This window comes from Nerophis lumbriciformis, linkage group LG10, assembly GCF_033978685.3.
Source record: "Nerophis lumbriciformis linkage group LG10, RoL_Nlum_v2.1, whole genome shotgun sequence".
In the NCBI taxonomy this organism is placed as follows: domain Eukaryota; kingdom Metazoa; phylum Chordata; class Actinopteri; order Syngnathiformes; family Syngnathidae; genus Nerophis; species Nerophis lumbriciformis.
Genome location: NC_084557.2, coordinates 3332307 through 3357500, shown reverse-complemented (window position 1 = coordinate 3357500; position 25194 = coordinate 3332307). Strand labels below are relative to the sequence as shown.

At 40.0% G+C, this 25194-nt stretch overlaps 1 protein-coding gene across 2 annotated transcripts in view; it reads left to right on the top strand.

Annotated features, from left to right (window-relative positions):
* Positions 1–25194, top strand: part of LOC133612741 (uncharacterized) — a 98691-nt gene that overhangs the window by 58916 nt on the left and 14581 nt on the right. For both annotated transcript variants that reach the window (XM_061970412.2, XM_072913893.1), the window contains exons 10-13: positions 8152–8195; positions 12554–12626; positions 23382–23498; positions 23559–23669. In XM_061970412.2, the coding sequence (XP_061826396.2) occupies positions 8152–8195; positions 12554–12626; positions 23382–23498; positions 23559–23669 (345 nt within the window). The remainder of the gene's footprint in view (positions 1–8151; positions 8196–12553; positions 12627–23381; positions 23499–23558; positions 23670–25194) is intronic.

The window sequence follows — 25194 nt, the reverse complement described above, 5'->3', positions numbered from 1 at the left end:
TTAGTCATGTTGTTGTTATAAATATTAACAAGTATTAATGGTATTGTTATTATAAATATTAACAAGTATTAGTGATATTGTTATTATAAATATTACAAGTATTAGTAGTATTGTTATTATAAATATTAACAAGTATTAGTCGTATTCTTATTATAAATATGAACAATTATTAGTGATATGATTATTATAATAAATATTAACAAGTATTAGTGATATTGTTATTATAAATATTAACAAGTATTAGTAATATTGTTATTATAAATATTAACAAGTATTAGTGATATTGTTATTATAAATATTAACAAGTATTAGTAATATTGTTATTAAAAATATTAACAAGTATTAGTCATATTGTTATTGTAAATATTAACAAGTATTAGTCATGTTGTTGTTATAAATATTAACAAGTATTAATGATATTGTTATTATAAATATTAACAAGTATTAGTGATATTGTTATTATAAATATTACAAGTATTAGTAGTATTGTTATTATAAATATTAACAAATATTAGTCATATTGTTATTATAAATATTAACAAGTATTAGTCATATTGTTATTATAAATATTAACAAGTATTAGTCATGTTGTTGCTATAAATATTAACAAGTATTAATGATATTGTCATTATAAATATTAACAAGTATTAGTGATATTGTTATTATAAATATCAACAAGTATTAGTCATATTGTTATTGTAAATATTAACAAGTATTAGTCATGTTGTTGTTATAAATATTAACAAGTATTAATGATATTGTTATTATAAATATTAACAAGTATTAGTGATATTGTTAATATAAATATTACAAGTATTAGTAGTATTGTTATTATAAATATTAACAAATATTAGTCATATTGTTATTATAAATATTAACAAGTATTAGTCATATTGTTATTATAAATATTAACAAGTATTAGTCATGTTGTTGCTATAAATATTAGCAAGTATTAATGATATTGTTATTATAAATATTAACAAGTATTAGTGATATGATTATTATAATAAATATTAACAAGTATTAGTGATATTGTTATTATAAATATTAACAAGTATAAGTAATATTGTTATTATAAATATTAACAAGTATTAGTGATATTATTATTATAAATATGAACAAGTATTAGTCATATTGTTATTATAAATATTAACAAGTATTAGTCATATTTTTATTATAAATATTAACAAGTATTAGTCATGTTGTTGCTATAAATATTAACAAGTATTAATGGTATTGTTATTATAAATATTAACAAGTATTAGTGATATTGTTATTATAAATATTACAAGTATTAGTAGTATTGTTATTATAAATATTAACAAATATTAGTCATATTGTTATTATAAATATTAACAAGTATTAGTCATAATGTTATTATAAATATTAACAAGTATTAGTAATATTGTTATTATAAATATTAACAAGTATTAGTCATATTGTTATTATATACATTAACAAGTATTAGCAATATTGTTATGATAAATATTACAAGTATTAGTAATATTGTTATTATAAATATTAACATGTATTAGTCATATTGTTATGATAAATATTACAAGTATTAGTAATATTGTTATTATAAATATTAACAAGTATTAGTCATATTGTTATTATAAATATTAACAAGTATTAGTCATATTGTTATTATAAATACGAACAATTATTATTGATATTATTATTATAATAAATATTAACAAGTATTAGTGATATTGTTATTATAAATATGAACAATTATTAGTGATATTATTATAAATATTAACAAGTATTAGTGAAATTGTTATTATAAATATTAACAAGTAATAGTCATATTGTTATTATAAATATTAACAAGTATTGGTGATATTGTTATTATAAATATGAACAAGTATTAGTGATATTATTATAAATATTAACAAGTATTAGTGAAATTGTTATTATAAATATTAACAAGTATTAGTCATATTGTTATTATAAATATTAACAAGTATGAGTGATATTGTTATTATAAATATTAACAAGTATTAATGATATTGTTATTATAAATATTAACAAGTATGAGTGATATTGTTATTATAAATATTAACAAGTATTAGTGATATGATTATTATAATAAATATTAACAAGTATTAGTGATATTGTTATTATAAATATTAACAAGTATAAGTAATATTGTTATTATAAATATTAACAAATATTAGTGATATTATTATTATAAATATTAACAAGTATTAGTCATATTGTTATTATAAATATTAACAAGTATTAGTCATATTTTTATTATAAATATTAACAAGTATTAGTCAATATTGTTATGATAAATATTTCAAGTATTAGTAATATTGTTATTATAAATATTAACATGTATTAGTCATATTGTTATGATAAATATTACAAGTATTAGTAATATTGTTATTATAAATATTAACAAGTATTAGTCATATTGTTATTATAAATATTAACAAGTATTAGTCATATTGTTATTATAAATACGAACAATTATTAGTGATATTATTATTATAATAAATATTAACAAGTATTAGTGATATTGTTATTATAAATATGAACAATTATTAGTGATATTATTATAAATATTAACAAGTATTAGTAATATTGTTATTATAAATATTAACAAATATTAGTCATATTGTTATTATAAATATTAACAAGTATTAGTCAGAATGTTATTATAAATATTAACAAGTATTAGTAATATTGTTATTATAAATATTAACAAGTATTAGTCATATTGTTATTATATACATTAACAAGTATTAGTAATATTGTTATGATAAATATTACAACTATTAGTAATATTGTTATTATAAATATTAACAAGTATTAGTCATATTGTTATTATAACTTTTAACAAGTATTACCCGGTAGTCATATTGTTATTATAAATACGAACAATTATTAGTGATATTATTATAATAATAAATATTAACAAGTATTAGTGGTATTGTTATTATAAATATGAACAATTATTAGTGATATTATTATAAATATTAACAAGTATTAGTAATATTGTTATTATAAATATTAACAAATATTAGTCATATTGTTATTATAAATATTAACAAGTATTAGTCAGAATGTTATTATAAATATTAACAAGTATTAGTAATATTGTTATTATAAATATTAACAAGTATTAGTCATAATGTTATTATAAATATTAACAAGTATTAGTAATATTGTTATTATAAATATTAACAAGTATTAGTCATATTGTTACTATAAATATTAACAAGTATTAGTAATATTGTTATTATAAATATTAACATGTGTTAGTCATATTGTTATGATAAATATTACAAGTATTAGTAATATTGCTATTATAAACATTAACAAGTATTAGTCGTATTTTTATTATAAATATTAACAAGTATTAGTCATATTGTTATTATAAATATGAACAATTATTAGTGATATGATTATTATAATAAATATTAACAAGTATTAGTGATATTAATATTATAAATATGAACAAGTATTAGTGATATTATTATAAATATTAACAAGTATTAGTGAAATTGTTATTATAAATATTAACAAGTATTAGTCATATTGTTATTATAAATATTAACAAGTATTAGTGATATTGTTATTATAAATATGAACAAGTATTAGTGATATTATTATAAATATTAACAAGTATTAGTGAAATTGTTATTATAAATATTAACAAGTATTAGTCATATTGTTATTATAAATATTAACAAGTATGAGTGATATTGTTATTATAAATATTAACAAGTATTAATGATATTGTTATTATAAATATTAACAAGTACATTACATATATACTTACATCATGTATATAAAACACTAATGGAAGTGTTTGGATGATTTTTAAGTGCTTTAGAGGCGGAATCAAGCGACTCCCTTAGACTCCATCCAGGGATTCAGAACATTCATGGGGGGAAAAAACTGACATTGTGACATTTTCCTATCTATTTATCCTCAAATGAGCATACTGGTGAAGTCCCATCTCACTGGGGTTGTTTATGCGACATGAAGTGCGACACTTGTAATGTTTGTGTCCACTCAAGGGTTGCTAGCATATTTATGTGCTTCAACTCAAAATGACTCGTAGCCTCGCCAAATTTAGAGTTAGAGGGAATTTCCAGTCCAATAGTGTGTGTTTGTGTGTGTTTACAGTCGGTCCTTTGCTATTTGTGTCCATGTTTTGGGAATCACACACTATGTAGCCTTGTTTACATGGTGCACCTTGATTTAATAAACATAACTTGGAATCAGTGATGGCAAGTTACTCTCCATTAAATGTAGCTAAGCTACAAGTTACTCTCCATTAAATGTAACTAAGCTACAAGTTACTCTCCATTAAATGTAACTAAGCTACAAGTTACTCTCCATTAAATGTAGCTAAGCTACAAGTTACTCTCCATTAAAAGTAGCTAAGCTACAAGTTACTCTCCATTAAATGTAACTAAACTACAAGTTACTCTCCATTAAATGTAGCTAAGCTGCAAGTTACTCTCCATTAAATGTAACTAAGTTACAAGTTACTCTCCATTAAATGTAACTAAGCTACAAGTTACTCTTCATTAAATGTAGCTAAGCTACAAGTTACTCTCCATTAAATGTAACTACGCTACAAGTTACTCTCCATTAAATGTAGCTAAGCTACAAGTTACTCTCCATTAAATGTAACTAAGCTACAAGTTACTCTCCATTAAATGTAACTAAGCTACAAGTTACTCTTCATTAAATGTAGCTAAGCTACAAGTTACTCTCCATTAAATGTAGCTAAGCTACAAGTTACTCTCCATTAAATGTAACTAAGCTACAAGTTACTCTCCATTAAATGTAACTAAGCTACAAGTTACTCTCCATTAAATGTAGCTAAGCTACAAGTTACTCTCCATTAAATGTAACTAAGCTACAAGTTACTCTCCATTAAATGTAACTAAGCTACAAGTTACTCTCCATTAAATGTAGCTAAGCTACAAGTTACTCTCCATTAAATGTAACTAAGCTACAAGTTACTCTCCATTAAATGTAACTAAGCTACAAGTTACTCTCCATTAAATGTAGCTAAGCTACAAGTTACTCTCCATTAAATGTAACTAAGCTACAAGTTACTCTCTATTAAATGTAGCTAAGCTACAAGTTACTCTCCATTAAATGTAGCTAAGCTACAAGTTACTCTCCATTAAATGTAGCTAAGCTACAAGTTACTCTCCATTAAATGTAACTAAGCTACAAGTTACTCTCATTAAATGTAGCTAAGCTACAAGTTACTCTCCATTAAATGTAGCTAATCTACAAGTTACTCTCCATTAAATGTAGCTAAGCTACAAGTTACTCTCCATTAAATGTAACTAAGCTACAAGTTACTCTCCATTAAATGTAGCTAAGCTACAAGTTACTCTCCATTAAATGTAACTAAGCTACAAGTTACTCTCCATTAAATGTAGCTAAGCTACAAGTTACTCTCCATTAAATGTAGCTAAGCTACAAGTTACTCTCCATTAAATGTAGCTAAGTTACTCTCTCTCTCTCTCTCTCTCTCTTTCTATATATATATATATATATATATATATACATATATATATATATATATATATAAATATATATATATATATATATATATATATATATATATATATATATATATATATATATATATATATCAATCATACTTGCCAACCCTCCCGGATTTTCCGGGAGACTCCCGAAATTCAGCGCCTCTCCCGAAAACCTCCCGGGACAAATTTTCTCCCGAAAATCTCCCGAAATTCAGGCACACAATATAAACAGCGTGCCTGCCCAATGACGTTATAACTGTAGAATGATGGAGGGAGAGTTCTTGGTTTCTTATGTGGGTTTATTGTTAGGCAGTTTCATTAACGTCCTCCCAGCGCGGTAACAACACACAACAACAGTAGTCACGTTTTTGTCTACCGTAAAGCAGTTCGTCTGCCGTAAACAGCAATGTTGTGACACTCTTAAACAGGACAATACTGCCATCTAGTGCATTTGATGAAAGCACTTTTGTGCGTGCCACACAGCAATGCATCATCAGAGAGGGCGTTCAGCATGGTTAGAAAAATAGTGACAAATAGAACAAGGATGGACAATTCAACCCTTAACTCAACAATGAGTAGATGAGTGTTATGTGTGTGTATATGTGTAAATAAATGAACACTGAAATTCAAGTATTTCTTTTATATATATATATATATATATATATATATATATATATAATATGTATATATTAGAGATGCGCGGTTTGCGGGCACAACCGCGGAGTCCGCGGATTATCCGCGGATCGGGCGGATGAAATTTAAAAAAATTAGATTTTATCCGCGGGTCGGGTCGGGTCGGGTCGGGTCGGGTCGGGTCGGGTCGGGCGGTTGAAATAAAAAAAAAATTAGATTTTAAATAGATTCAGGCGGGTGGCAGTTAAACCAATTCGGAAATATATATACATAGTTAAATGTTGTTACCCACATACGAAAAACGAGCAGGCACCTGCAGCATATGCCACAACAGAAGAAAAAAAAGAAAAAGAGATGGACACTTTTACGGAGCGGAGAAGGCCCCCGACGCCTCGCCGGGGTCCGGGACCGAGGCCCCTTCCCCCGAGAGGGCCCCACCGGGAGCCGTAGCTGAGGCGATCCGCGAGAAGGGCCCGACGCACGTCCAGGGTCACCACCGCGCCCACCGCACCGACACCCCGCCTCGTCCGCCTTCGCCGCGGCCGGCGTCACGCGCAGCAGGTAAGCAGCTTACCTGCCCGCCACCCCCGTGGCCGGGGGCTCGTAACAGGGGTCACTCCGCGCGCTCCGCCCGCGCAGCTTACCTGCCCGCCACCCCTGTTGCCGGGGGCACGTAACAGGGGTCACTCCGCACGCAGTGCGCTCACGAAAGGGGTGGGGCTCACCCTGGTTGATATAGACAGCAGGACGGTGGCCATGGCTGCTGAACCCGCTAAGGAGTGTGTAACAACCCACCTGCCGAATCAACTAGCCCTGAAAATGAATGGCGCTGGAGCGTTGGGCCCATACCCGGCCGTCGCCGGCAGCGAGACGCGCTTGGAGGTGCGCTCAGCGCGGCTCCCATATGATTGGGCACTGGTGTGCGTCTGGGTCGTGACAGCGTGGCACGCGAATGTCTGTGCTGCATTGGCTCAGTCTCCTTTCTTTAACAGGCAAAAGCTTTATAACCTCACTAATGCCTTGCATCGTCTATATTAGATATATAACAACGGGCGGGTGCGGGCGGATGGCGGGCGGGTGCGGTTCTGATCAAATGTTACATCGGGTGGATGGCGGATGGTTGACGACTTTCTGATGCGGTTGCGGATGAAATAATTGCCTATCCGCGCATCTCTAGTATATATATATATATATATATATATATATATATATATATATATATATATATATATATATATATATGAAATACTTGACTTGGTGAATCCTAGCTGTAAATATACTCCTCCCCTCTTAAACACGCCCCCAACCACGCCCCGCCCCCAACCACGCCCCCTCCCCGCCCCCGCCCCCCACACCCCACCTCCCGAAATCGGAGGTCTCAAGGTTGGCAAGTATGATATATATATATATATATATAAAATGGAGAACCACCGAGGTATTCATATTCATATTCATATTCAATGTTCTAAATGCATCCACTGAAAAAGTGAAGATATTTCCTCTAAGTTGTGCGAGATAAGAACACATTTTGCAAATACCGCGAGTAAAATTCATTTCAAATAATTTCCACAAACATTGACACTGGTGAATATTTCTCATGAATGTCTCTAACACCACTTCAAAGTATTTTGTCAGCTTCTTCTATCATTTCCAGCCAGATGATGTCCACTGAACCCAAGACTTAGTCATCAATCATTGTGGATGTTTTTAATCCTTTGATAGTTGCTAGCTTTCTGCTAAAAAGATCAAGACCATTTTTACTTCGTAAACTGTGAAATGACCATTTGGAATAAATCCTAAAGGACCAGCCGTCACGGTGTTAGAGTGAGATGTGGGATCTGGTGTTATTGTAGCCAATATCAGCACAATGTTCCAAAACAGACGACTCCCATGTTGGAAACGAGCAGCAGGACGACTCGACCTGAGTAGACTAGTCCTCCTCCAGAACTCTTGGACAACCTAACACTTGATTCTCTTCCTGCAGATCGGGGAGAAGGCGGAATTCTTGAGCAAATCGGCTCAGAAGAGGCAAGTCATTTTGTAGCTAAGTATGATAAACATTGTTATGTTGACATGTTTCCAGTGAGTGTTGAACTCCGCCAAGGCTGCCCTTTGTCACCAATTCTGTTCATAACTTTTATGGACAGAATTTCTAGGCGCAGTCAAGGCGTTGAGGGGATCCGGTTTGGTGGCTGCAGGATTAGGTCTCTGCTTTTTGCGGATGATGTGGTCCTGATGGCTTCAACTGGCCAGGATCTTCAGCTCTCACTGGATCGGTTCGCAGCCGAGTGTGAAGCGACTGGGATGGGAATCAGCACCTCCAAGTCTAAGTCCATGGTTCTCGCCCGGAAAAGGGTGGAGTGCCATCTCCGGGATGGGGAGGAGACTCTGCCCCAAGTGAAGGAGTTCAAGTACCTGGGAGTCTTGTTCACGAGTGAGGGAAGAGTGGATCGTGAGATCGACAGGCGGATCGGTGCGGCGTCTTCAGTAATGCGGACGCTGTATCGATCCGTTGTGGTGAAGAAGGAGCTGAGCCGGAAGACAAAGCTCTCAATTTACCAATCGATCTACGTTCCCATCCTCACCTATGGTCATTTTAGACAGAAGAGGCAAGTCATTTTGTAGCTAAGTATGATAAACATTGTTATGTTGACATGTTTCCAGTGAGGGTTGGACTCCGCCAAGGCTGCCCTTTATCACCAATTCTGTTCATAACTTTTATGGACAGAATTTCTAGGCGCAGTCAAGGCATTGAGGGGATCCAGTTTGGTGGCTGCAGGATTAGGTCTCTGCTTTTTGCAGATGATGTGGTCCTGATGGCTTCAACTGGCCAGGATCTTCAGCTCTCACTGGATCGGTTCGCAGCCGAGTGTGAAGTGACTGGGATGGGAATCAGCACCTCCAAGTCTAAGTCCATGGTTCTCGCCCGGAAAAGGGTGGAGTGCCATCTCTGGGTTGGGGAGGAGACCCTGCCCCAAGTGAAGGAGTTCAAGTACCTGGGAGTCTTGTTCACGAGTGAGGGAAGAGTGGATGGTGAGATCGACAGGCGGATCGGTGCGGCGTCTTCAGTAATGTGGACGCTGTATCGATCCGTTGTGGTGAAGAAGGAGCTGAGCCGGAAGGCAAAGCTCTCAATTTACCAATCGATCTACGTTCCCATCCTCACCTATGGTCATTTTAGACAGAAGAGGCAAGTCATTTTGTAGCTAAGTATGATAAACATTGTTATGTTGACATGTTTCCAGTGAGTGTTGGACTCTGCCAAGGCTGCCCTTTGTCACAAATTCTGTTCATAACTTTTATGGACAGAATTTCTAGGCGCAGTCAAGGCGTTGAGGTGATCTGGTTTGGTGGCTGCAGGATTAGGTCTCTGTTTTGGCAGATGATGTGGTCCTGATGGCTTCAACTGGCCAGGATCTTCAGCTCTCACTGGATCGGTTCGCAGCCGAGTGTGAAGTGACTGGGATGGGAATCAGCACCTCCAAGTCTAAGTCCATGGTTCTCGCCCGGAAAAGGGTGGAGTGCCATCTCCGGGTTGGGGATGTGACCCTGCCCCAAGTGAAGGAGTTCAAGTACCTGGGAGTCTTGTTCACGAGTGAGGGAAGAGTGGATGGTGAGATCGACAGGCGGATCGGTGCGGCGTCTTCAGTAATGCGGACGCTGTATCGATCCGTTGTGGTGAAGAAGGAGCTGAGCCGGAAGGCAAAGCTCTGAATTTACCAATCGATCTACGTTCCCATCCTCACCTATGGTCATTTTAGACAGAAGAGGCAAGTCATTTTGTAGCTAAGTATGATAAACATTGTTATGTTGACATATTTCCAGTGAGTGTTGGACTCCGCCAAGGCTGCCCTTTGTCACCAATTCTGTTCATAACTTTTATGGACAGAATTTCTAGGCGCAGTCAAGGCGTTGAGGGGATCTGGTTTGGTGGCTGCAGGATTAGGTCTCTGCTTTTTGCGGATGATGTGGTCCTGATGGCTTCAACTGGCCAGGATCTTCAGCTCTCACTGGATCGGTTCGCAGCCGAGTGTGAAGTGACTGGGATGGGAATCAGCACCTCCAAGTCCGAGTCCATGGTTCTCGCCCGGAAAAGGGTGGAGTGCCAATATCCGGGTTGGGGAGGAGACCCTGCCCCAAGTGAAGGAGTTCAAGTACCTGGGAGTCTTGTTCACGAGTGAGGGAAGAGTGGATCGTGAGATCGACAGGCGGATCGGTGCGGCGTCTTTAATATTGCGGACGCTGTATCGATCCGTTGTGGTGAAGAAGGAGCTGAGCCGGAAGGCAAAGCTCTCAATTTATTACCAATCGATCTACGTTCCCATCCTCACCTATGGTCATTTTAGACAGAAGAGGCAAGTCATTTTGTAGCTAAGTATGATAAACATTGTTATGTTGACATGTTTCCAGTGAGGGTTGGACTCCGCCAAGGCTGCCCTTTGTCACCAATTCTGTTCATAACCTTTATGGACAGAATTTCTAGGCGCAGTCAAGGCGTTGAGGTGATCTGGTTTGGTGGCTGCAGGATTAGGTCTCTGTTTTGGCAGATGATGTGGTCCTGATGGCTTCAACTGGCCAGGATCTTCAGCTCTCACTGGATCGGTTCGCAGCCGAGTGTGAAGTGACTGGGATGGGAATCAGCACCTCCAAGTCTAAGTCCATGGTTCTCGCCCGGAAAAGGGTGGAGTGCCATCTCCGGGATGGGGAGGAGACTCTGCCCCAAGTGAAGGAGTTCAAGTACCTGGGAGTCTTGTTCACGAGTGAGGGAAGAGTGGATCGTGAGATCGACAGGCGGATCGGTGCGGCGTCTTCAGTAATGCGGACGCTGTATCGATCCGTTGTGGTGAAGAAGGAGCTGAGCCGGAAGGCAAAGCTCTCAATTTACCAATCGATCTACGTTCCCATCCTCACCTATGGTCATTTTAGACTTTAGACTTTAGACTTCCTTTTTATTGTCATTCAAATTTGCACTTTACAGCACAGATAAGAACGAAATTTTGTTACATAAGCTCATGGTAGTGCAGGATAAAAAGCAATAAGGTGCATATATAAATAAATAAATAAATAAATAGATTACTGTACAGATAAATATATTGCACTTTTTCACATGCATCCACGTTTATGGATGTATGTTATATTGTCTTTTTTATTCCAGCGAGTTAATCCATTTTGGGGGGAGTCGAGGGGATAATTATGATGCGTTCAAGAGTCTTACGGCCTGAGGGAAGAAGCTGTTACAGAACCTGGAGGTTCTGCTTCGGAGGCTGCGGAACCTCTTTCTAGAGTCCAGCAGTGAAAACAGTCCTTGGTGGGGGTGGGAGGAGTCTTTGCAGATTTTCTGAGCCCTGGTCAGGCAGCGCCTTTTTACCATCTCCTGGATAGGAGGAAGAGGAGTCTTGATGATCTTTTCCGCCGTCCTCACCTCTCTCTGGAGAGACTTCCAGTCTGAGGCATTGCAGGCTCCAGTCCAGACAGAGATGCAGTTGGTCAGTAGGCTCGCTGTAGTGCCTCTGTAGAATGTGCTGAGAATGGGGGGAGGGAGCTGTGCTCTTTTCATCCCACGCAAAAAGTGCATGCGCTGCTGAGCTCTTTTTACAAGAGCTCCGGTGTGTAGGGACCAGGTTATATTGTCAGTTATCTGCACCCCCAGGAACTTGGTGCTGCTTACTATCTCCACTGCTGTGCTGTTGATGTAGAGTGGAGCATGGCTGGACTGGTGCTTCCTGAAGTCAACGATGATCTCCTTGGTCTTGTCGACATTCAGGACCAGGTTTTTGGTTCTGCACCAGTCAACCAGATGTTTCACCTCTTCCCTGTAGTCCATGTCGTTGTTGTCACGGATGAGGCCCACTACTGTCGTGTGGTCCGCATACTTCACAATGTGGTTAGTAGTGGATCTGGCGCAGCGGTCATGGGTCATCAACATGAACAGAGCTCTGGGTTATGACCGAAAGGACAAGATCACGGGTACAAGCAGCCGAAATTAGTTTCCTCCGCCGGGTGGCGGGGCTCTCCCTTAGCGATAGGGTGAGAAGCTCTGTCATCCGGGAGGAGCTCAAAGTAAAGCCGCTGCTCCTCCACATGGAGAGGAGCCAGATGAGGTGGTTGGGGCATCTGGTCAGGATGCCACCCAAAGGTCTTTGGGGCACGTCCGACTGGCAGGAGGCCAAAGGGAAGACCCAGGACACGTTGGGAAGACTATGTCTCCCAGCTGGCCTGGGAACGCCTCGGGATCCCCCGGGAAGAGCTGGACGAAGTGGCTGGGGAGAGGGAAGTCTGGGCTTCACTTCATAGGCTGAGACCTGATCTCGGATAAGCAGGAGGAAGATGGATGGATGGATGGATGGATGGATGTTGATCTTTCATCATGTCTGCTTGTGTTCCAGCGTCAGATCCTCACACTCCCCAATGGTCTCCAAGATCGGCGGCAGACTAGAACAATACGCATCCGCCATCCAGGTGAGACTCGTAGTTTGTATTTCTTGAGTGGTTTTCTTGAACGCACCACATTTGCCCTTTTATCAGTTTCATCTAAAGTCCTGTCAGGGGGGAAATTAGCAGCTGAGGTTGTGCTACTTGCTGGAGCTGCGTATTACTCAGCTTCTAAAACTCGCAACGCATCCTTCTTATGTTCACGCTCAAAAATACCAGGTCCTGGATCATCGTTTGTCCCAAACTAATAGTTGCTGTCTCTCATGAAGTCCGCCATAATAAGAGCAGTTGTTCATGAAGGAAATAGCGAAAATTGTGACGTGTCTTTGAGATTAATAAATGCTTAAAATGACCAAAATTCATCAATGTGACGTGTTATTATGAATGTATACTTCAAGGGGGTATATCAGACACCATTGGAGGTTTTTATAGGCGGAATAGATCCACTTCCATTAGCTCCATTGTTAGCTGACTTTTGCAAATGTTTATTTACGTGCATTCAGAGAGAAAACCATGTGAATTATAAACACAATTTGAAAATTAAAGCTGCAAGCAGCGTTGGTCGGGCCCGCATATTTGGCCGGTGCTAGTCCTAAGTGTCCCAATACTTTTGTCCAGTTTTAGTCCGAAGTGTCCCAATACTTTTGTCAAGTTGTAGTCCTAAGTGTCCCAATACTTTTGTTCAGAGGAGATAATGTTTGAAGAAAGGTGACCGTTTTTAAAAAAAAAATGGTTTTGAAGGGGGAATTGCAAACTTCCTGTGGATTTTTGCTGAAGGATGTCAATGAATGAAATGTAGGTCTAAGTGAGACCTACATAGAGGTTTTTGTTTCATGTCTCTCCGACCTTCCCAGTGGGAGTTACAGGCAGTTTTGTCATTTTTTTCTGCGTTTTATTCCAAAATTGCGGTAGAGCGCAATTTTGAGATTTGGGGTTAGGTTTTTTTTATTAGATCGCATTTTTTGCCAGTCCTGATGTGGTCGTGTTCAGTTTGGTGAGTTTTGAAGCATGTTAAGGGGGTCAAATTACAGCTCAAAGAGGCAAAAGTGACTGTTTTTAGTACATTTTTGTCTTGAAGGGGGAATTGCCAACTTCCTGTTGATTTTTGCCCGGGGATGTACCATTATGAAATCTAGGTCTAAGTCAGACCTACACAGAGGTTTTTGTTTCATGTCTCTCCGACCTTCTTAGTGGGAGTTACAGGCAGTCTAGTTTTTTTTTTTTTTTTCCTAGGGGGCGCTAGAGCGCAATTGTGAGTTTTGTGGTTCGTTTTTTTTTTATTAAAAGGCAATTTTCGCAGGTCCTGATGTGTGGGTCAAATATGGTGAGTTTTGAAGCATGTTAAGAGTGGTCAAATTGCAGCTCAAAGTGGCGGCGGAAGAAAAAAGAATAATAATAATAATTAAAGCTGCAAGCAGCGTTGGTCGGGCACGCGTATTTGGCAGGTGCTAGTCCTAAGTGTCCCAATACTTTTGTCCAGTTTTAGTCCCAAGTGTCCCAATACTTTTGTCAAGTTGTAGTCCCAAGTGTCCCAATACTTTTGTCCAGTTTTCGGCCTAAGTGTCCCAATACTTTTGTCCAGTTTTCGGCCTAAGTGTCCCAATACTTTTGTCCGGTGGTAGTCATAAGTGTCCCAAGACTTTTGTCTAGTGTACCTACCTTGTCTGCATTGTGTGGGCACGCTGGTGCTTCCTGCTTTTAAGCAGCCATCTTAAAAAAACAGCAGCGCAGCAGCATCAGCGCAGCGGATCTTTGAAGGGTCATAAAATCAAAACCGGAGCAGGTATTAAAACGCTGTTCTCTTATTTTATACACAAGGGTTTAATCTCTCTCCTGTGTTAGTTTGAAGCCGAAACGACAAACGCGCTCAGAGGAGATAGTTTTTGAAGGAAGGTGACCGGTTTTTACAAAAAAATTGTTTTGAAGGGGGAATAGCAAACTTCTTGTTGATTTTTGCTGGGGGGTGTCAATTTATGAAATGTATGTCTAAGTGAGACCTACGAAGAGGTTTTTGTTTCATGTCTCTCCGACCTTCCCAGTGGGAGTTACAGGCAGTTTTGTCATTTTTTTTCTTCCGAGGAGCAGTTTTTTCTCCGTTTTATTCAAAAATTGCTCTAGAGCGCAATTTTTAAATTTGGGGTTAGGTTTTTTTATTAGATCGCAATTTTTGCCAGTCCTGATGTGTGCGTTCAGTTTGGTGAGTTTTGAAGCGTGTTAAGGGGGTCAAATTACAGCTCAAAGAGGCAAAAGTTACTGTTTTTAGTACTTTTTTGTTTTGAAGGGGGAATTGCCAACTTCCTGTTGATTTTTGCCCGGGGATGTACCATTATGAAATGTAGGTCTAAGTCAGACCTACACAGAGGTTTTTGTTTCATGTCTCTCCGACCTTCTTAGTGGGAGTTACAGGCAGTCTAGTTGTTTTTTTTTTTCCTAGGGGGCGCTAGAGCGCAATTGTGAGTTTTGTGGTTCGTTTTTTTTTTTATTAAAAGGCAATTTTCGCAGGTCCTGATGTGTGGGTCAAATATGGTGAGTTTTGAAGCATGTTAAGTGGGTCAAATTGCAGCTCAAAGTGGCGGCGGAAGAAAAAAGAATAATAATAATAATTAAAGCTGCAAGCAGCGTTGGTCGGGCACGCGTATTTGGCAGGTGCTAGTCCTAAGTGTCCCAATACTTTTGTCCAGTTTTAGTCCCAAGTGTCCCAATACTTTTGGCAAGTTGTAGTCCTAAGTGTCCCAATACTTTTGTCAAGTTGTAGTCTCAAGTGTCCCAATACTTTTGTCCAGTTTTCGGCCTAAGTGTCCCAATACTTTTGTCCAGTTTTCGGCCTAAGTGTCCCAATACTTTTATCCGGTGGTAGTCATAAGTGTCCCAAGACTTTTGTCTAGTGTACCTACCTTGTCTGCATTGTGTGGGCACGTTGGTGCTTCCTGCTTTTAAGCAGCCATCTTAAAAAAACAGCAGCGAAGCAGCATCAGCGCAGCGGATCTTTGAAGGGTCATAAAATCAAAACCGGAGCAGGTATTAAAACGCTGTTCTCTTATTTTATACACAAGGGTTTAATCTCTCTCCTGTGTTAGTTTGAAGCCGAAACGACAAACGCGCTCAGAGGAGATAGTTTTTGAAGGAAGGTGACCGGTTTTTACAAAAAAATTGTTTTGAAGGGGGAATAGCAAACTTCTTGTTGATTTTTGCTGGGGGGTGTCAATTTATGAAATGTATGTCTAAGTGAGACCTACGAAGAGGTTTTTGTTTCATGTCTCTCCGACCTTCCCAGTGGGAGTTACAGGCAGTTTTGTCATTTTTTTCTTCCGAGGAGCAGTTTTTTCTCCGTTTTATTCACAAATTGCTCTAGAGCGCAATTTTTAAATTTGGGGTTAGGTTTTTTTATTAGATCGCAATTTTTGCCAGTCCTGATGTGTGCGTTCAGTTTGGTGAGTTTTGAAGCGTGTTAAGGGGGTCAAATTACAGCTCAAAGAGGCAAAAGTTACTGTTTTTAGTACTTTTTTGTTTTGAAAGGGGAATTGCCAACTTCCTGTTGATTTTTGCCCGGGGATGTACCATTATGAAATCTAGGTCTAAGTCAGACCTACACAGAGGTTTTTGTTTCATGTCTCTCCGACCTTCTTAGTGGGAGTTACAGGCAGTCTAGTTGTTGTTGTTTTTCCTAGGGGGCGCTAGAGCGCAATTGTGAGTTTTGTGGTTCGTTTTTTTTTTTTATTAAAAGGCAATTTTCGCAGGTCCTGATGTGTGGGTCAAATATGGTGAGTTTTGAAGCATGTTAAGTGGGTCAAATTGCAGCTCAAAGTGGCGGCGGAAGAAAAAATAATAATAATAATAATTAAAGCTGCAAGCAGCGTTGGTCGGGCACGCGTATTTGGCAGGTGCTAGTCCTAAGTGTCCCAATACTTTTGTCCAGTTTTAGTCCCAAGTGTCCCAATACTTTTGGCAAGTTGTAGTCCTAAGTGTCCCAATACTTTTGTCAAGTTGTAGTCCCAAGTGTCCCAATACTTTTGTCCAGTTTTCGGCCTAAGTGTCCCAATACTTTTGTCCAGTTTTCGGCCTAAGTGTCCCAATACTTTTGTCCGGTGGTAGTCATAAGTGTCCCAATACTTTTGTCTAGTGTACCTACCTTGTCTGCATTGTGTAGGCACGCTGGTGCTTCCTGCTTTTAAGCAGCCATCTTAAAAAAACAGCAGCGCAGCAGCATCAGCGCAGCGGATCTTTGAAGGGTCATAAAATCAAAACCGGAGCAGGTATTAAAACGCTGTTCTCTTATTTTATACACAAGGGTTTAATCTCTCTCCTGTGTTAGTTTGAAGCCGAAACGACAAACGCGCTCAGAGGAGATAGTTTTTGAAGGAAGGTGACCGGTTTTTACAAAAAAAATTGTTTTGAAGGGGGAATAGCAAACTTCTTGTTGATTTTTGCTGGGGGGTGTCAATTTATGAAATGTATGTCTAAGTGAGACCTACGAAGAGGTTTTTGTTTCATGTCTCTCCGACCTTCCCAGTGGGAGTTACAGGCAGTTTTGTCATTTTTTTCTTCCGAGGAGCAGTTTTTTCTCCGTTTTATTCAAAAATTGCTCTAGAGCGCAATTTTTAAATTTGGGGTTAGGTTTTTTTATTAGATCGCAATTTTTGCCAGTCCTGATGTGTGCGTTCAGTTTGGTGAGTTGTGAAGCGTGTTAAGGGGGTCAAATTACAGCTCAAAGAGGCAAAAGTTACTGTTTTTAGTACTTTTTTGTTTTGAAGGGGGAATTGCCAACTTCCTGTTGATTTTAGCCCGACAATGTACTATTATGAAATGTAGGTCTAAGTCAGACCTACATAGAGGTTTTTGTTTCATGTCTCTCCGACCTTCCTAGTGGGAGTTACAGGCAGTCTAGTTTTTTTTTCCTAGGGGGCGCTAGAGCGCAATTTTGAGTTTTGTGGTTCGGTTTTTTTTTAAAAAGGCAATTTTCGCAGGTCCTGATGTGTGGGTCAAATATGGTGAGTTTTGAAGCATGTTAAGTGGGTCAAATTGCAGCTCAAAGTGGCGGCGGAAGAAAAAAGAATAATAATAATAATAATAAAACGTTACAAATTCAATAGGTCCTTATGTCCCATTGCAAAAGGACTCCGGTTGGGATTCCTTTTCCAATGGGCCATGCGGGCCCTAAATAGAAAGTGCAGTTCCCCTTTAAAAATACTTGTCCAACATGTAAAGAGACTTGCAAGCACTTCTTCTGCTACTTTGATACTACTTGACCAGACTTTGTCTGCAGGCCAGCTACTTTTCAATGGACCAAATGGAGGGGGTCATTCATATATATCATTTATATGCATTTATTTATGAAAGAGAGGTTAACAAGTGAAAAGTGTTTCATGATAATACAAGCATGTTTCTTTCATGAAGACAAGAATATAAGTTGGTATGATTGTGATGACTTGCATTGATTGGAATCAGACAGTAGTGATGATAACCTCCACATTTTCAAATGGAGGAGAGAAAAAAAGTCCTCCTTTCTGTCCAATACCACATGAACGTTTGTCCAGCTTCCATACTCCTTTTTATGCACTTTACAATAAATACATTGGCGGCAAACTCCCTAGCTCGTGTTGCGTCTCAAGGAATAAAAGTCACTGGTCAATCCCAAGTTCTTCCAGATGACATATATGTTGAGTACAGTGACGTGCAGTGGAAAGAAAAAATGTAAAAACATTTTTATTAAATTGTTATATGTATCCAGTGATTATACTATAAAGTTATTTTCCATTTAACTTCACCAGTTTTAGATTATTTTTATTTAAAATCGCTGAATTTTCACATTTGCCGTTCAAATACTGAGAAGAGACGGTGCGGTGAACAGCAGCCAGTTGAGGCACGTCACTCAGTGCCTCAACATGGATTGCGGACTCGGCTAACTGCTGGCCTGCTGTGCAGTGAGACCGTATTGCTATATGAACTATATTATACATTTCCATAGTTTAGTTAGCTGAGGTATACACTGTACAGTGTATTTTGTCAACAACTGTATGTGTGTAACGTATTTCTTGTGCTGAGCGATCATAAAACGGCTGCAAAAGACGCACTGGCTGAGGCTCGCAGTAATCCCGCCTCCTGCACCCCCGCCGTGCAATGCAACCCCTGACGGGAGTGTTACATCAACTAAAGCCCACACTTAAACTTTCCAGGTGCAAGATTGAATCTATTTAAAAAAGTTATTTCATAAGAAGCCAAAAAGTGCAAAAACAATAATGTTCGTGTTGGAGGAGTTGTGAATGACTGCAGGGCCACAACATTAGGTACACCTGCAGTATGCAGGTGTACCTAATTCACAACTCCTCCAACACGAACATTATTGTTTTTGCACTTTTTGGCTTCTTATTAAATAACTTTTGTAACCTGTTTTCATGGGCTTTCCTCTTTGTGATGTTAAGTTCCTGTTATGCGCTGTTATACAGTATATGCCTTGAGCTCTTATTTTGAAGGCGCTAAGAGCGGAAGGGATGACACGTTGGAGTGGAGCGGAGGTTTTTGAAAGAAGTTAAATAAAGTGGTCTTCGTGTAAACTGGAGCCTCCGTGTTTGTTATTTTGTAGTTTCATACAGTATAGGCGACATTTATAAACCCTCGGTTACACTTTTTGAAATAGATTCAATCTTGCACAAGGAAAGTTTAAGTGAGGGCTTTAGTTGATATAACACTCCCGTCAGGGGGTGCATTCTACGCGGGGGTGCAATAATCCAGCACAACAGCGGCGCATGGACTTCATTTATAAGTAAAGGTAAGACCATAATAACGTTTTTTTTTTATTAAATGTGCTTTTTTGTGTGCTACAGTTTGTATGTGTAAAGTTAAAGTTAAGTTAAAGTACCAATGATTGTCTCACACACACTAGGTGTAATGAAATTTGTCCTCTGCATTTGACCCATCCCCTTAATCACCCCCTGGGAGGTGAGGGGAGCAGTGGGCAGCAGCGGCGCCGCGCCCGGGAATCATTTTTGGTGATTTAACCCCCAATTCCAAGCCTTGATGCTGAGTGCCAAGCAGGGAAGAATGCTGGTATGAGCTTTTAAACATAACCCGTTAACTGCTGCCAATCAAATGGTGAATAAGATACTCTTTAGGGTTCATCCATCCATCCATTTTCTACCGCTTATTCCCTTTTGGGGTCGCGGGGGGCGCTGGAGCCTATCTCAGCCACAATCGGGCGGAAGGCGGGGTACACCCTGGACAAGTCGCCACCTCATCGCAGGGCCAACACAGATAGACATATGTTTGTAAATCTGACTGTGATGAAGTCAGTGCCTCACCAGCCATCAACCTCACCGCACATCACTGGTTGAGTAAGAAGGACCATCAAGACAGAATAGGAATATTATCAAGCTTTACTAAAGCTTTAGGAGACCACCCTTACAATGCGGTAATACCAGCATCCAGAAGTGGTCTGAAAATCAAACGGGAAGAGACAACTTATTGAATAGGAAAACAGCCTCCGCCCTGCCCAGAAAGGAATACAGCCTCTTTGTTCTAATACTGATAAGGTAAAAATGGAGTATGTCATATTCCCACATTCCAACGCCTTCAAAGAAAGGCACAGACATAAGATACAAGCATAAAGAGTACACATGGGAAAATATTAGCTGCTTTAAACATGACTATGGATAAAGAAAGAACTCTTAAAAATATATGCATTCTCCACACTTGCTAGCTTTCTGAGACTCTTATTTTGATAGCGCAGGCAGGATGGAGCATGGGCTTTTATTGTGAAGACAGGAACTGTGCGGTCGGTCTTTAGAGTTTTGCAAGAGTCTGTTGAAATAAAAAGTGTTTCCGGCCTTCCTGTCGGTCGTTTTTTCTTAATAATGACGTGGCGTCATCTCACAAGACCCTCGGGTGCCGTGAATGTCAATCAAGTGACCAAAGTCACGTCTTGGTGAAGATTGATGATCCATCATTTTTTAGCTCTATTTTTGTAATGCCTGGCTGGTGATGGACTGACGCACCCTCCACCATACTTGCCAACCCTCCCGGATTTTCCGGGAGACTCCCGAAATTCAGCGCCTCTCCCGAAAACCTCCCGGGACAAATTTTCTCCCAAAAATCTCCCAAAATTCAGGCGGAGCTGGAGGCCACGCCCCCTCCAGCTCCATGCGGACTTGAGTGACGTGTTGACAGCCTGTTCTCACGTCCGCTTTCCCACAATATAAACAGCTAATGATGGAGGGCGAGTTCTTGGTTTCTTATGTGGGTTTATTGTTAGGCAGTTTCATTAACGTCCTCCCAGCGCGGTAACAACACACAACAACAGCAGTCAAGTTTTCGTCTACCGTAAAGCAGTTCGTCTGCCGTAAACAGCAATGTTGTGACACTTTTAAACAGGACAATACTGCCATCTACTGTACATGCATATGTGACCCACCCATAATGTGTCACATTTTTGTGTTGATTTATTTATTTTATTTTGTGGTTTGAATTCGTTTTTGGAGCTGTCGTTCCACATTTATCAGTATTCACATTGGTCAGTAGGGGGCAGTAGGGCGTTTCTTCCCAATTGAATGCTATCACCTGCAGACCGGAAGTGTCTTGTCATTCTGATGAGCGCGACCAGTCTGTGAACAATTGAAACGTCCTGTGTGCTTTTTTCCCCCTGTATAACAGGTTAGTTTTGGTGAATCAACTCACTGAATAATATCCATGTGATCTTTATAAGTTTAAGTACACATTCTGATGGTGGAGCCTAACTCTAAAGTGTTTGTGAGTTGTAGTTTGTATTTGTGAATGAATCCAGTGCACAGCTGCAGTAATCAATACAAAAAGGCGACGTGAGTGCGCAATGTTTATATAGGAACTTCTGATCCTAATTCAGACTCCCAAATTAGAGCTCCCCTTTTCTTATTGATTTTATAATGTATATTTGTATAATGTGTGTGTTCTGAAATAGTGACAGAGAATAGAACAAGGATGGACAATTCAACCCTTAACTCAACAATGAGTAGATGAGCGTTATGTGTGTGTATATGTGTAAATAAATGAACACTGAAATTCAAGTATTTATTTTATTTATTTATATATATATATATATATATATATATATATATATATATATATATATATATATATATATATATATATATATATATATATATATAGCTAGAATTCACTGAAAGTCAAGTATTTCTTATATATATATATCTTAACCACGCCCCCCACCCCCCACCTCCCGAAATCGGAGGTCTCAAGGTTGGCAAATATGCCCTCCACCATCCACCTAATGGCCACCCCTGGTCTAGATTAACACGTCTACTATCTGAAAGAAAGGAATGTTAAACATGCTTGTCCATCCATCCATCCATCTTCCTCCGCTTATCCGAGGTCGGGTCGCGGGGGCAGCAGCCTAAGCAGGGAAGCCCAGACTTCCCTCTCCCCAGCCACTTCGTCCAGCTCTTCCTGTGGGACCCCGAGGCGTTCCCAGGCCAGCCGGGAGACATAGTCTTCCCAACGTGTCCTGGGTCTTCCCCGCGGCCTCCTACCAGTCGGACGTGCCCTAAACACCTCCCTAGGGAGGCGTTCGGGTGGCATCCTGACCAGATGCCCGAACCACCTCATCTGGCTCCTCTCGATGTGGAGGAGCAGCGGCTTTACTTTGAGCTCCCCCCGGATGGCAGAGCTTCTCACCCTATCTCTAAGGGAGAGCCCCGCCACCCGGCGGAGGAAACTCATTTCGGCCGCTTGTACCCGTGATCTTGTCCTTTCGGTCATAACCCAAAGCTCATGACCATAGGTGAGGATGGGAACGTAGATCGACCGGTAAATCGAGAGCTTTGCCTTCCGGCTCAGCTCCTTCTTCACCACAACGGATCGATACAGCGTCCGCATTACTGAAGACGCCGCACCGATCCGCCTGTCGATCTCACGATCCACTCTTCCCCCACTCGTGAACAAGACTCCGAGGTACTTGAACTCCTCCACTTGGGGCAAGATCTCTTCCCCAACCCGGAGATGGCACTCCACCCTTTTCCGGGCGAGAACCATGGACTCGGACTTGGAGGTGCTGATTCTCATCCCAGTCGCTTCACACTCAGCTGCGAACCGATCCAGCGAGAGCTGAAGATCCTGGCCAGATGAAGCCATCAGGACCACATCATCTGCAAAAAGCAGAGACCTAATCCTGCAGCCACCAAACCAGATCCCCTCAACACCTTGACTGCGCCTAGAAATTCTGTCCATAAATGTTATGAACAGAATCGGTGACAAAGGGCAGCCTTGGCGGAGTCCAACCCTCACTGGAAACGTGTCCGACTTACTACCGGCAATGCGGACCAAGCTCTGGCACTGATCATACAGGGAGCGAACCGCCACAATCAGACAGTCCGATACCCCATACTCTCTGAGCACTCCCCACAGGACTTCCCGAGGGACACGGTCGAATGCCTTCTCCAAGTCCACAAAGCACATGTAGACTGGTTGGGCAAACTCCCATGCACCCTCAAGGACCCTGCCGAGAGTATAGAGCTGGTCCACAGTTCCACGACCAGGACGAAAACCACACTGTTCCTCCTGAATCCGAGGTTCGACTATCCGGCGTAGCCTCCTCTCCAGTACACCTGAATAGACCTTACCGGGAAGGCTGCTTGTATTATCATTAAACACATTGAACTCTCTTTCATAAATAAATGAATATAAATGATATATATGAATGATCCTCCACTTGGTCCATTGAAAAGTATCTAGCCTGCAGACAAAGTGTGGACACCCCTGGTCTAAATGATGCGAGTAACAACCTTGTGTGTCCCACAGGGGAACAAGGAGGTCAAATCCCCCCGGCCCCTCATGGCCGACATCCCCTCAGGGGGCACGCGCAGCATCAAGAGCATGTGGGAGAGCGCCAACGTCTCCCAGGTGTCTGCCAACAAGGTGAGCGGACCGCAAACATCCGTCTGATTTCCCGGCCAAATGTCCCCTCCTCTCCTCCAGGACCCGGTGCCCGCTCAAGGAGGGCCGGTCAGCGGCGTCAGCAGTAAGACGGCCAAGCCTGCAGAGGCCCAGAAGGCACCGGTTGCCATGCCGACGACAACAAAGCCTGCAGTAAGTCGGGGCCCAAAACAATCCCAACCTCTTAACGTCAAATATCCACTTTAGACGCAGTACTCCTGTCACTTGGTGCGAGTACACACAGTAATACTGTGTACTAGTTAGCCATCTAGTACACAGGTGTGATACTCAAGGCCGGGGGCCAGGTCCGTCATTTAACGTGGCCCCCGAAAGTACATATTTCATCTTTCTTACTAAATGTTTTCATTGTTTCCATTTTGACAGAAAAAAAAATGTGTGTAATGCATGAAATGTCATATTTTTTTAACTTTATATACAAACCCCGTTTCCATATGAGTTGGGAAATTGTGTTAGATGTAAATATAAACGGAATACAAATCCTTTTCAACCCATATTCAGTTGAATGCACTACAAAGACAACATATTTGATGTTCAAACTCATAAACTTTATTTTTCTTTTGCAAATAATAATTAACTTTGAATTTCATGGCTGCAACACGTGCCAAAGTAGTTGGGAAAGGGCATGTTCACCACTGTGCTACATGGCCTTTCCTTTTAACAACACTCAATAAACGATTGGGAACTGAGGAAACTAATTGTTGAAGCTTTGAAAGTGGAATTCGTTTTATGTAGAGCTTCAGTCGTTCAACAGTCCGGGGGTCTCCGCTGTCGTATTTTACGCTTCATAATGCGCCACACATTTTCGATGGGAGACAGGTCTGGACTGCAGGCGGGCCAGGAAAGTACCCGCACTCTTTTTTTTACGAAGCCGCGCTGTTGTAACACGTGCTGAATGTGGCTCGGCATTGTCTTGCATAAAAAAAGACGGCGCTTAGATGGCAGCATATGTTGCTTCAAAACCTGTATGTACCTTTCAGCATTAATGGTGCCTTCACAGATGTGTAAGTTACCCATACCTTGTGCACTAACACACCCCCATACCATCACACATGCTGGCTTTTCAACTTTGCGTCGATAACAGTCTGGATGGTTCGCTTCCCCTTTGGTCCGGATGACACGATGTCGAATATTTCCAAAAAACAATGTGAAATGTGGACTCGTCAGACCACAGAACACTTTTCCACTTTGCATGAGTCCATCTTAGATGATCTCGGGCCCAGAGAAGCCGGCGGCGTTTCCGGGTGTTGTTGATAAATGGCTTTCGCTTTGCATAGTAGAGCTTTAACTTGCACTTACAGATGTAGCGACCAACTGTATTTAGTGACAGCGGTTTTCTGAAGTGTTCCTGAGCCCATGTGGTGATATCCTTTAGAGATTGATGTCGGTTTTTGATACAGTGCCCTCTGGGGGATCGAAGGTCACGGTCATTCAATGTTGGTTTCCGGCCATGCCGCTTACGTGGAGTGATTTCTCCAGATTCTCTGAACCTTTTGATGATATTATGGACCGTAGATGTTGAAATCCCTACATTTCTTGCAATTGCACTTTGAGAAACGTTGTTCTTAAACTGTTCAACAATTTGCTCACGCATTTGTTGACAAAGGGGTGTACCTCGCCCCGTCCTTTCTTGTGAAAGACTGAGCATTTTTTTGGGAAG